The sequence below is a fragment of the Syngnathoides biaculeatus genome, chromosome 22 (genome assembly GCF_019802595.1).
Source record: "Syngnathoides biaculeatus isolate LvHL_M chromosome 22, ASM1980259v1, whole genome shotgun sequence".
Lineage (NCBI taxonomy): Eukaryota > Metazoa > Chordata > Actinopteri > Syngnathiformes > Syngnathidae > Syngnathoides > Syngnathoides biaculeatus.
Genome location: NC_084661.1, coordinates 10,597,340 through 10,610,747, shown reverse-complemented (window position 1 = coordinate 10,610,747; position 13,408 = coordinate 10,597,340). Strand labels below are relative to the sequence as shown.

At 42.5% G+C, this 13,408-nt stretch overlaps 2 protein-coding genes across 3 annotated transcripts in view; both read right to left on the bottom strand.

Moving 5' to 3' along the window:
- LOC133495201 (ankyrin-3-like) overlaps positions 1-3,492 on the bottom strand; it is a 105,915-nt gene extending 102,423 nt beyond the window's left edge. Inside the window, exon 1 of the mRNA XM_061809554.1 lies at positions 3,049-3,492. The gene's annotated coding sequence lies outside the window, so the exon portion shown is untranslated. The remainder of the gene's footprint in view (positions 1-3,048) is intronic.
- A 983-nt stretch (positions 3,493-4,475) lies between these two features.
- On the bottom strand, positions 4,476-13,365 carry acsl5 (acyl-CoA synthetase long chain family member 5). Of its 2 annotated transcripts, XM_061809803.1 has the most exons (22): positions 13,205-13,345; positions 12,201-12,248; positions 11,448-11,629; positions 11,257-11,368; positions 9,972-10,036; positions 9,782-9,883; positions 9,544-9,643; positions 8,747-8,925; positions 8,626-8,658; positions 7,420-7,471; positions 7,272-7,345; positions 7,124-7,201; positions 6,188-6,322; positions 5,978-6,112; positions 5,810-5,905; positions 5,595-5,667; positions 5,436-5,524; positions 5,248-5,364; positions 5,017-5,160; positions 4,844-4,945; positions 4,703-4,774; positions 4,476-4,621 (listed from the first exon to the last, which is right to left on the bottom strand). In XM_061809803.1, the coding sequence occupies exons 3-22, from the start codon at positions 11,601-11,603 to the stop codon at positions 4,490-4,492; spliced, it is 2,046 nt and encodes a 681-aa protein (XP_061665787.1). In that variant the 5' UTR covers positions 11,604-11,629; positions 12,201-12,248; positions 13,205-13,345; the 3' UTR covers positions 4,476-4,489. The 2 variants fall into 2 exon arrangements, with proteins under 2 accessions (XP_061665787.1, XP_061665786.1); XM_061809802.1 differs by lacking the exon at positions 12,201-12,248 and having other exon boundaries at positions 13,205-13,365.
- Positions 13,366-13,408: the final 43 nt, after the last annotated feature.

The following is a 13,408-nucleotide window of genomic DNA, read 5'->3' as shown; positions in this document are numbered from 1 at the left end:
AAACCCACGCAGGCATAGAGAGAACATGGAAACTCCACACAGGCGGGGCTGGGATCGAATCCGCATCCTCAGAACTGTGAGGCCAATGCTTTACCAGCTTACCTAAGTCATCTAAAGATTTAAAATTATGCAACGGCAACACAACTCCACTTATGTACTGATTTTAAAAATAAATATTTTCACAGATGACATTTTGACAGAAATGCTTACACTAAAGGACTCGCTATTGAGTTTCAAATGTTTTCAGGCTCCCCAAAAAAGCTCTTGTCGTTTAACAATAACTTTCATAAATTTTCTGTGGTTGTATTTTACCACCTCCCTGACAGCAAGACACAAAAATGTCCTGCTCACCACTGTTCTGCGTGAAATTTGGTAGACAGTGGAGTTTTGTGTGAAATTAGCTATTTACAGTATATCTTCAGACAAATCCCACCTTTACCTGAAACTTTGTTTTCATTCCATACACTCAATTTTATCAGCTTGTCAGTCATCCACATTGTTACTATACTGAGGACAATTAAAGCTGTTGTCCGGTGACGCTAGTTTGCCAGTGCTGAGCTGGTGTTTACTGGTTCCATGACAATAGCCGGCACGGAGAGGCACTCGCCTCTCCGCCGCCACCAACGAAGCGACGTGCTGAGTCAGCCCAACGAGATTTTTCTCCTCACAATGAGGCCGGGCGACTGTGAATAGGTCCCGCGACGTAAATCCAAACACAACGGCCAGAGCTTTTGTGCGCACGCTCGCGAGCTTTCGTAGTGCTCGTCAACAAGCGGTGTAAAGGCTCAGTGTTCAGAAGGCCAAGAAATGAGAGCATAGAAGTCGTTTCCTGCATGTTATCCCAGTAGAGCTCCGCAAGTCATCCATTTTATCAATTAATTTTATTATTTTGGAAGGACACAAGCAGTTTAGAGTCCAGTATGAGTCCCCACTCCCGCAGTAGTACATAAAAACTTAGGCGCTTCGTTTGCAGTGGCGGTTTTCCGGCATTTGCCTCATCTCATAAGCTTACACCCTCAAAATGCATCTTTCCTTCAGAAAGTCCACATGACATGGCCGCTTTTGAGTGGCTCATTGTTTGCCACGAGTGCACACGTGTCATACAGAGAAAGGCAGAGTAGCATAGTGGAGGAACTTTATTTTAGATTTCTTTTTTACATCCGACCAGACAGCCAGTGTGTGGAGTGGGACTTCAGACTGCCATGGCTACTTACTTACTTGGGATATATTCTAGCCAATAGAAACGTGGAAAAAATAGATTTGTTAATCACCAAGTCGTACATAAAAGTCTTGTGTCTTGACTCAGAGACACGAGTGGAGGGCTCTGGTATTTGTAGCCATTAGCACTAATGCTACTGCCTCGAACGAGCTGTGGTCAACCATTAATCCACACAAACTGACAAACATGCTCCTTTGGCTTGTACAACGCCACATTAAAGTCAGCACTCTTCCTTGTCTCTGACCCACTAAAACCGAGAACTTTAAACAGCCGCAATGTCTTTTTCTACACATCACACTTTTATAGCTAATGGGCAAAAGCTAAAATGTTGGAAAACCTGCAGGTCGTGAAAAATTAACAAAATGGAGTTGCTTGCAGCTATCACAACTTCCACTCTTCTATGGAGGCTTTTGACTGTGGTTTCTCAACCAGTGTAATCCCACGTATCCCAGTACTTTAGTATATACTGTATAGCCTACCTGGACCTTTTTCGACCAAAGAGTGACTTTGAAGTACAATACGAAGTTCTATAGACCACCCCTGTGTACATTGTATGTTAAAGAACGCTTCAAGAACAGTGTCACACAGTGCTTTCCGCTCTGATGGTTCAGGCAGTGTGTGCATTAATGACACCTTTAAACAATGGACGTTGACTCCATTAAACGAGACATGGATACACAAACACACACATGAACATTGTTTTACTCAAGAGAAGTGATGATTAACCAGGACAACAGTGAATCCTTGCTATTGCAGAGGGAGAGAGACCTGACACGAATATCAAATATTTCTTAGCCCTAAAAATGTTTGCAAGGCAAGAATGAGTTCGCTTGTAACTCAAAATTTACCGTATTGCAATGTTGGAAAAAGCATACTACAGATGATCATTTTTACAGTAATAATCTTAACATTAATAAAAGACATTCAGTATTTTACATTTGATTTTGTTGATAGCTGTCATGTTATTGTTTTAAATAGACAAATGCATCAGAAATGAAAGGTTGATTTGCGGCATGGCAGCTGACTCCCATTATGCTAACCGCTATCTAGCCCTGAGGCTAAAGTTAGGCACAGTCAACGCTCTTTTAGCTAAAGTAAGCCGAGCTGTCAACTATACTGCGTAAGATTCAAATATGTCATTTTTGCTTGTCTTTGCACACAATTATATTAAGATTTGTGGGAATTGTTTTGGGAATCTTTATAGCCATTATTTTAGCAGAGATTGGACAATTTATAACATAACTCAGAGTAGCCTAGTTACTAAAGAAAAAAAATGATGGAAGCCAAGCCAATTTTAATCCTCTAATCTCAACCCCAACATGGCATATCAACAAATATTTATCACATGATCGAAAACCATCTGTAGGTGTGAACGTGGCCATGGGTGGTGGGTGGTTATATGTGGACTACGGATTGCCTCCTGCCTCTGTTCCCAAAGTCAGATTGGATAAACTCCACATCACCCGTGACCCCAAATGAGGACATGACAAGTGTACCGCAGAAAATTCATTGGTGGATGGATCATTTTAAATGTTATTTTTTCACTTGTACTTTTTCCAGTTGGTCTGCCTGTAATGAGACGTGTCAATTGAGAATTGATGTAAAACGGGGAGAATTTACCACCGGCATTATACAGTAATTATGCTAAACGGCTGCTGAGAGCACTTTGACAACCACTAATTCATGTCATGTGCGGGAAGAAGATATTTCTTGACATGTCATACAAATAAACAAGAACAATTTATTTTTATTTTTTTTTTAAAGGTAACATCAGATGGACTTTAGTGGAGTGACAAATGAGGCGACGGGGACGTCAGTCGTCTCCTTACCTGGAGACGGCGGACACCTGTGGCGGGAGAAGCCATTTTGGCTTCCAGGTGACTTCACTCCTCGGATGATTCCACCACGAAACCCACTTAAGTCCGAAAACGACCCACACCAGGAACCAGGGGGGGGGGGGGCGGGGAGGAGCGCCCGTCCTGGCTGCCGGATAGCGAACGAGCGTGAGCGGGTCAGCCGGCGGACGTACGAGCGACGACAGACGACTCTTCCCCCTCCAGTCAGTCGAGCGTGTGGAAAAGTAACGAGAGCAACCCCCACCCACCCGGGTCACATGGATCAGTCTACTCGCGGCAAATGACGTCACACAGTGGCCATCAACAACACTGGTGGGAAATTCTTGACATGAGAAAAATAAAAAAGCTTCCAAACCAACCTTTCCCCACTTTAAAATTCTTTCAATCCCAATCCCTACTTCAAATTAGAATTATGAAGTGTAGGATTGTATTGAAGGGAAGTTTGCAACAATTTTTTGCTTAAATCCCTGATCTAACTCAGTGATTTCCGACCTTTATCGAGCAAAGGCACATATTTTACAATTGAAAAATCCCACAGCACACCAACAAAGTAAATATCACCAAAAATAGATTACTGCATATACACTTCCTGCCATCTAATAGAGGATTTTTTTGTTCTGTCTGGCATTGTGCCTGACTGAAATAAATAGATGAATAAAGATACATTATTTTTTGGAATAAATGGGTTTTTTTAAGCGGTTACACAAAATTGGATACCTTCCCAAGGAAGACCTGAAGACCTGTTTGGGAATCACTGATCTATCTCATCCCCTGACCAAAAAGGTTAAATATTACATTTGCTGTATTTTGGTCCTTTCAAAATAAAGCTTTTTTTTTTTTTGCATTGCATGTCTTAGAGATGTGTTTTTGGCATACAAAATTTACCATGCATCTGTACCTAATTAGTACCAATTTATATACCTCAGATATCACATTCCAGTAACCATTTTATCAGTTTACATTTTGGACTATTTTAATGGAACGGTAACGGCGGAGGAATGTCATGAGGTCAGCAAGTCTGACGAGACTGCTGAAAGTTATAACAGATGGCATTATCATTGCAATCTTGCACTTGGTGTGTTGTCTCGAATTTTCCTGTGGAGCTCAAAAAAAAAAAAAAAAAAAAAAAAAAAAAAATCCATCCTTAGTACTCACTACTCCACCCAAAAATGGAAAAGGTTTCAATATCTTATAAAATGTCAAAGTTTTAACTTTTTGAACTTGTTCGTGATTCCTACTATATAACCTTATCCGCTTTTGTTAAACCAGAGCATGTCATGCGGTACAGTTTTCTACCACATGAGAGCAGTCTTTGCTTAATACAGCACATGAAGACTAGTCCTTAGCAATAAATAAACTGTTACCAGGTTTTGGCTGTGAAAAGAGATGACAAGTTGTTGGAAGTAGAGTCTGTTTATTGTGCATAAAGTTGATCAATTTGCCTGCGGAAGAAAGAATTGAGCTCAGCCCTCTTGGCCTTCAGTGTGGGGGTCAAGAGGCCACTCTCAATGGTGAACTGCTCAGGGTGTAGGTACACATCCTTCACCTGCACGGGGATGACATAATATTGCATAAGAATCATACTTAAAGCAGATGTTGAGAACAGACTTTTAGTTAAAGTAGTTACCTGCTCAAATGACTTCAGTCCTGCTTCTCTTCCCAGACTGATCATGTCTAAGAGAACAGCTTTCTTGATTTCCTGCAACAAACCATTAAATTCCATTGAAAGCCTTCCTCATATTTTATCCAAGAATCACAGCAGCATTGCCTTGTTTTTGCAGAGTTCTTCAATGGAGCCCTGGATTCCAAGGTTCTTGGCTAAACCCGGTAAGACCTCCGGATCAGGGACCACGACTGCAACCAGGAAAGCCTGTGGGAGCATTTCCCCCCACCCCCAATTTTAGAGACTGTTGGCTGTGTACCAGGTTCACACAGACTCACCTGTAGACTGTCTCCATGCACATAGACTTGGGCCACGGGGGCACTGCGCACATAGACGTTTTCAATCTTCTCTGGTGCAATGTATTCACCCTGAGCCAGCTTGAAAATGTTCTTCTTGCGGTCGATGATCTTGAGAACTCCACTCTGGTTGGTCACGGGGACAAAACCAGTGGCAAGTACCAATAAATAGTTGGGGGGGGGGGGGGAGTAATCATGAATTGTAGTCCTTACCGGCAGCCATTTCCCAATGTCTCCAGTGTGGAGCCAACCATCCTTATCCAAAGCCTCAGCAGTCTTCGCTGGGTCTTTCAAGTAACCTTTAAACACATTTGTACCCTTCACGCACACCTGCAGAAGAACAAATCCAGTCAATTTAGTCAACAGATACCATAATTTCTTCAAAACAAGTCTAAACTCACCTCGCCTTCACCGTTAGACGAGAAGTAATTCATCTCTTCCACATCTGCCAGCTTCACCACATTACAAGGAAGAGGCACACCGACGTGTCCTGCAGTGATCACATCATAATCGATAATGGCAATGAAGTAAAGCGATTGCGGCGGTAGAATTGAACCTACCGGAGGTGGCGTCTCCAGGCATGGTGAAGGTGCAGCCAGCTGTGCACTCCGTTTGGCCGTACGCCTCGAAGATCTACAAGCAGTCGTGGGAGAAGCAGGGGATTTCATGGCAAGACGATGGGCTTGTGGCCGTAGTCTACATTTTGTCCCAATACAGATCCTGATGCTTTTTTGAAGACCATTTATCCACCTGCTGTTGTTTGACAAACTTTTACCTGGCAACCAAGCGAAGCCCTGAGGAAGTCCAGCACTGAAGGAGAGATGGGCGCCGCCCCAGTCACCATGACTCTCACTCGTCCACCCAGAGACTCCTTATCGGATGGGCCTGGTCAGTCACTTCCTGGGCGTCGTTTTTGTTCCATCATGACGAGTCGTGGTCCTACCTGCACTTTGTGAAAGATGACCTTGTCCCAAAGGCTGTTGTTCCGGACGATGCCCTCTCGCACCTCGGCCAGTTTCCTCTGCACCGCAAAGTTGAGCAGCCATTTTTTGAAAGTTGTTGTAGCACCACTCTGCACCTGGATAAGGGAGTGAATGGATTTTTACGAGGTGCGTCATGGCGAGCAATGTCTACAAAAAAAGGAACCGCTAACTTTGTCGTAGACCCGGTTGAGAAGTCGCGGCACAACTGGGAAGATGGTGGGTTGCAGGGTCTTCATGTCATCTGGTAGCAATCTGATGTCTCCCTGGAAGAAGCCGACTCGAGCGCCAGCACCAAACATGACAGTCTGTGGGTAAAAATTTGTAGAACTGGGGGACTCATGTCACATGACTTGACTGTATAATGACCACAATGTGGGACTCGCTGGAAATGTTTAGACTTTACCGACTCACACAAATGCTACTTACTCCCATCTCTGCAAATCAGAGGAGTTTTCCCACATATTTAATCATGAGTGATGCTGCTATGATTGACATGAGAGGAACAAAACTGACCAATGATATGAATTGTGCCTTAAACGCTCGTAGTTTGTGATCCTATGACAAAAAGTTGGGGTTTAAGAAGTGAAGGAACCCCCTCGTCTAGCACATTTCAACTGCAGCAATTATGAACTTTGCGCCAACTTGTATTTGGACTGGACTAAATATTGTCTGAAAATTTGTTTTCGTGATATTCATCAGTGGCCAAACGGTACAGTTAAGTCAAAGCGCTAGACTATACACTCACACTTGTGGGTCACGAGTCAAATTCCTAATTCATTTTTTTTCCCCTGAATCAAAATTGTTGTTTTTGTGCCCAGTCATGCCACAAAAATGGTGCTAAAGTCCTGACCGTGAAATTAAAAGTACACTGTTTTGGGATCATATAGTTACAGCAAACCATTTAGAGGGGGAAATCAATTACTTTGTTCTTTAATGGTTTCCACCTCACACGAAAAGCAGGGGTTAATCCTTTGGAAAGGTTCAGAAACTGTTCGGGTGGTATCTCAAAACTGAATGTTTTAGTTCAAGGAGCTATAGGTATCAAGTGCTTTTACGTGGAAACCCTTATAGCACAAGATTTAAATTTTACACCATTAAGTTCTTACCTGCACGACTCTTTCGAACATGTGCGCTAGCGGCAGGAAAGAAATGCTAACATCTTCGGTATTTGGAACAATGGCCGTCTATGGTGGGGGGAGAACAGAATCAACAGTTTGGAGTGCAAATGAAAGTTGTATTTGGCAAAAAGGTTACCTCGAAAGTTCTGAGGACACCAGCAGCATTGGCGACGACATTCTCATGGGTCAGCATCGCACCCTTGGGATTTCCTTTCAAAAAGGACACACAAAAATCACTTTGAATGTCACAAAAACACAGTGAGTGGAGTTCTTGCCATGTTCACCTGTAGTCCCACTGGTGAAGCAGACAATGCTGAGGTCCTGTGGTTTTGGAGGCTGTGGGAAACAAAACAGTATTAGCATGTGCCATCATGAAATTAGCAAGCAATCATTGATAGCCATGACATGAGCAGTTTTCCATTTTATGTCTAGTGAAAGCTTTACTTTAAGACAAAAAGACTACCGAAAAGAGCTGGAGTAAATTCACAATAGTTTCATTGGTAGCTTTTTCACTTACCAAGATTCTTAGACTAAGGTCTCTAGATTTATTTTCTTTTTTTTTTTTTAGGAAGGGGGGTCCAAACTATCTTATACTCAGACATTTTCACTAGAAATTGACAATATGTTTAGATTTTTGCAATTTACACTTGGTTCAGAATTGTTCTAGATGTACTAAGCAAAGTTGTACATCCAACCATTCTTTTTCTTCGCCGCTTAGCCTCACAAGGGTTGAAAAAAAAAAAAAAGGATGATATGTAACAGTTTAGATGTCGTTGCTCTTGGGCATAAACATTGCATTCCAAATATGATATGATCAGTCATTTTTTTACAAATCGATACTATCAATCTGATCCCATGGTGTCTGCTATATTTACGTATTATGTTAGAGATTGAACATAAGATGACATCAGGGGCAACGGCATTTTTCCAGGCAGGTGCACTTCTTTTCATCCATCCATCCATCCTTTTTCTTTGCAGCCTATCCTCACAAGGGTCACAAGAATGGTGGAGCCTATCCCAGCTGTCAACGGGCGGGAGGCAGGGTACACCCTGAACCGGTCGCCAGCCAATCGCAGGGCACATAGAGACAAACAGCCACATTCACAATCACACCTTGGGGCAATTTAGAGTGTCCAATTCTGCTCCATGGTTTTGGGATATGGGAGGAAACCAGAGTACCCGGAGAAAACCCACGCAGGCACGGGGAGAACATGCAAACTGCACACAGGCGGGTCAGGGATTGAACCCGGGACCTCAGAAATGTGAGACCAACACTATACCACCTGGGCCCACCATGCCACCCAAAGTTGTACACCGCTCAGTTATGTTTTTGTATTGTATTGATAGTTTCTATAATTGCAATGAGTTAGCGGCGGCATTAGGAATTGGATGACATTGTGCAAGTCCCCATTGGACCCCCCCCCCCTCCCCAGGTACCAAATAAACTTTCCCCACTGCATTCCATAGAAAGAAAAAGTTAAATGAAATACCACTGGCTTCTGTGGGTTGCTTTTCCCTGCAGCCTGTGTACCACAAAAAGAGAAATTTAGTCCAGCCTGTAAACGAACGTGTCGCATTACTTTTGACCACATACAAGTGACGTTTTGATACCTCCACATCCTCCATGGACACCACATCCACGCCGCATTTGGACCCTCGCTCCGCCAAGTCAGTGTCAAACGGGTCCATGATGACGACGGTTTTTAGAGCGAGGGTCTGGCCTTTCTCGCGGCTCTGCAGCAGAACTTCTGCCTTTTTCTGGTTGTCGCACAGCACTGTAGAGATGGCGGCTAAAACGAAAAACTAGTAGTAAAACAACAAGGAGCTCCAATCAAATGAGAGCTGTTAAATCTCAAGTGTGGCAAACTCGAGGCCCGGGGGCCAGATAACATTTGACAGCGTTTTGCAACTGCTACGGAGTGACTGTGGGATATTATACACTTTCATTTAATCGGGCCCCAATTTTTTTTTTTTTCTTCTAAGGGTAGGGATAAATAGCACCGTTTCAAACTAATTCGATCACTTTTCCAGACAGACATCATGATTTAAAATCTTTAGCATAGCCATTTTCCCAAGATTGACTGCAAAAACTGTTGCTCTGATGAAATGCGTGCTTGCATTTGTTTCAATCGGGCTGTCACCAACAGTGGGAATGACGCAAGCTAAACTTTGCAAAAATTCTCTGGGCACTTAATCTCAAATTGGCTTTTTATTGTCATTGTGTAAATTATGGGTAACAAAAAAAAAAAAAAAAAATTGCTGTGTTGCAGTCTACAAATGCTTCTAGGTCATCTTGGTGAGATAGACCTTCGTACCATCTTAAAGAGTTTGGATCTTTGCGCTCCCTCAGGAAAAAAGGAACCACTGGACTCTCTCTCGGGTGTGTAATAAGCAGCACTGCCAATTACCTTGGTCGATAATGAACACCAGAGCCTCGGGACCCAAGGTGTCGTACAGCGGGACCGCCACCATGGAGTAGGTGTAACAGGCCTGCTCACCAATAATCCACTGCAAACGAGCAAAAAATAAATAAAATTTAAAAAAAAAAAAAAAAAAAAAAAAAAAAAAAAAAAAAAAAAAATCGAACAGCACAATTACTCTCGGGGGAGGGCTTCAAAAGTGTCGCTCGGCAACACTTTGGCTCACCTCGGGTCTGTTCTGAGCAAATATCCCGATGAAGGTGTCCGGGGTGGGCTTCAAGCCCCTCTGAAGGAGCCCTGAGCCAAAGTGCTCCGCTCTGTCCGATACCTTCAAAGCCAGGAGAGGTTTTTATCTACGTCCTCTTTTCTTTTGTTACAATGCTGAACTGGACCGAAGCCTTGTGTGGTGTTTTTACCTGTTTGTACCTGAGCCACTGGTACGGCCTGCCCGCTTTCCTAGACCCCAAACACTGACCGTTACCTGCAAGCACGAGAAATGAGCTTTAAGCACTTAAATGGACAGACCACCTCATTTATTCTAATGTAATAAGTTGACATTTTTTAAAACAGTTTCAGAATTAATCAGTCAACAGTTGATTAAAAAAACATTTTACAAAAAGTATCCAATGAGAAATTCACACAAACATGGAAAAAAAATTGGGGGAGGAGGGGCAGTCCTATAGCAAGACATATTCCAGGACTGTAGACCATATGATTACCTTATTTGGAAAGATGGTAAAACATTAGAAACAGCTTTCTGTACGCCACTGGAAACTGCAGCCATGATAAACATGCTAAATCAAATCCAGACATGAAAATGCTAGCCTTGCATTACCATGGTATTATTATTATTGTTACATTTCCTTCAGCTTGAAATGTTATAAAATAGAGTGTGTGGATACAGAGTTAGGACTATTTACATCCAGAATCATCTTGCAATAGCAATGCACCACAGTAGAAAACAAAGGAGACATTTTCCTTCATGCTTTGACTAGCTTATGTTCATAAAATAGGCTTTTCAAATGGGATATTTTTGTTCTTAGGCGCTAGCGTTAGCGCACCTGGCTATAAGGCTCGGTACACAAAGTTTAAGGCTAGCGTACCTGGTTATAAGCCTCGGTACACAAAGTTTAACGCTAGCACCACGCTAGTAATAGCGAACCTGGTTATAAGGCTCGGTACACAAAGTTTAACGCTAGCACAACGCTAGTAATAGCGAACCTGGTTATAAGCCTCGGTACACAGAGTTTAACACTAGCACCGCGCTCACGTTAAACTGTACCGAGGCTTGTAACCAGACGTGAAATTTGTATAGCATCATGGATTTTAGAACAAGACCATTTGGTGGTACAAATATAGAACCATTGGATAAAATGTTACCCCTCGTACATGCGTTAAAAATTTCACAACTTGCAAGAATGTAAAAAAACAAAAAATACTGTACATGGCGTGTGTGTGCATGTGCTAGATGTGTACGGTTAGTTAGTGTTGGTCCCTGGGCACATTGAATTTGGATTTTACTGTTCAATAAATAACTGACCGTACACTGGTGACGGCCTCCCTTTTCCCCACATCTGAGAGCATTACAATCAGTATACAGTATCCAAATGGAAAACTTGCTAGAAATTAAAAACTGAGGAATATAGCAGAGGGGCACAATTTAATATCTTGGAGTTAACCGTGCACATTTCATCTACTCACCTGACACTTTCAGGCCCCTCTGGAACACCTCATAGATGGTCTTAGCATCGACGTAGTAGTGAGTCAGCAGGTTGTTGTTATCCTTGAGCAAGGCCACCTTTCTGGCTCCATCCTAAGAGAATTAAGAAAAAAAAAAAAAACTTAAGTAAAAAAAAAAAAAAAAAAACATTTAAGGGATCTTTGCATCAAACCTTGATCCCCAGGGTTTGGCATTTGAGGTCAGCAGGGGACCGCACGGGGGCGGGCCTGGTGTTGAGGTAGAAGAGCATGGCGGCCCCCAGGGCAAACAGAGAGATGACGACCGGCGTCGGGAGCGGCGAAAAGAGCAGCTGGTAGAGGTACTCCATGGCGCGCACACTCCTCTGCTGGGAGACTGACGACAACGAGAAGAGAAGCAGGTCGAGTTAGGTTGGAGCGTCTCGATGCCGTAGATTGAGGTCAAAGTCAACGCCTTGCACAACGGGTCAAACGGTTAATCACAAGATAGTCGCACTTGTCACACTCAAAAGCGTAATAGAAATTTGGTCAAAACTAAAATGAGCTCAGAACGTGACGATTGTGTATAAAGTTTTGATGAAACGTGAGCGGAAAGAGTTCCAACTAGACTTGAAATCAGCAGAGGGCAAAGTATAGCCTGCAGTCCACATAGAGCAAAACAAGATACAAAAAAAAAAAAAAAAAAAAACATGATTAATTTTTATGTTACTGAAGCTATAGTTGACTTTACCCATCTGTCCAGTTTCAAAATCAAATACGAAAGTATAGACTGAACAGCATCAGTAATCCAAGGACAGACCCCTGTGGGACACCACCATTAATTGCACCCATTCACAACATTTGGAAAGGGGAAGCCAAATTGAAAAAGCTGAACATGTGACGGAAAAATAAATATTTGGACAGAGAAGTTCAATTATTAATGCAACTACACGTTCAAACTTTCTCACCGGTTGTTGGCCGGGCCTGTCAGCGTGAAGAAGAACTTCTTCTCAGCTCTTCAGTCCGCAAGCGGAAGGAAAAAGGCATAGTGGTCATAAAAATCACACAAAAAGGACCTTTAAACTTTGGGCGTGATAAAGCAGCACGCGCAGAACGTCTTTATCGAATGAATCGTACTCAGCAGCCAATAAAATACACCCTATATTTATCATCTTTCACTTATATTTTGATTACTTCAATCCAGTCCAGGATGCCAATTTGGTACCAGCAATACAACATTTACTCAAGGTCATCAAGCTTTTGGCTGCTTTATTGTCTTGTGAAATTATCAGTGCCATTAAAACTGAATGTACACAAATACACTAGATTGGGTAAAGGTAACGTTGAAAAGTTTTCACTAAAATTTAAAACATTTGGACATTACAAAAAAGGAAGAAGGCAGAAAATAAACACACGAGGGTGACCAAATAGAAGAAAAGTTGAAGTGGAAAGAAGGTGAAAAAAAATAGATAGATAGATAGATAGATAGATAGATAGATAGAAAAATGGTGGCAATCATGTATAAATTCAGAAGATAGGAAGGAAAGAACAAAAGGTAACAACAACAAGAAAAATAAAAATACAATCCCTCAACGGAAACTCAACTTACATTACGCTGCATATTTTTTGCGTTCCCCACCACAGAAGAACAAACACTGAGTGAAAGAAACGTGCAAAAAGTGATGCGGCACTTTCTAATAAATGGTGCAAAAATGAAGCAAAAAAATTTGACCCCACAAATTTCTCATTGCAAAGAATTTGTTCCAAGTGAGCCTAATCATCAGCACAAAGCTGTAAATTTCTGGAACAAGATAAAAATCAAAACTTTTTAAAGGAGGCGCACTGGATACCCTTGACATAAGCGGGCTCGTACGTTAAATAATTATGCAAACGCATTATGTATTACAGGTCAAATTCAGGCCTCGCACAAGCCGGCACGCGTCAAACAGTGCGACGGTGACGAAGAGGTTACCTGGCGAGGTGAGCGGAGATGTTGGTGGGGCGGGGAGGGGGGACCGTGCAGGAAGAGCGAGGTGACGATCCCTGGTGGAAACGGCGAAAAAGTGGCCGCCATTAATGTCACAAAACACACACATGCAAACACACACCTGTGATCATTAGCACCTGAGTGCATGCAGCTGTGCGCGTGTGTCAGCAACATCTCATTATTTATGTA

Coding starts and splice junctions, on each gene's coding strand:
- acsl5 (XM_061809802.1), bottom strand. CDS start 13,328: ATGTGTGTGTTTTGTGACATTAATGGCGGCCACTTTTTCGCCGTTTCC. Junction 10,037..11,256: donor GAGGGGCCTGAAAGTGTCAG/GTGAGTAGATGA, acceptor TCGTGCTTGCAG/GTAACGGTCAGTGTTTGGGG. Junction 7,472..8,625: donor GCAACCCACAGAAGCCAGTG/GTATTTCATTTA, acceptor TGTTTCCCACAG/CCTCCAAAACCACAGGACCT.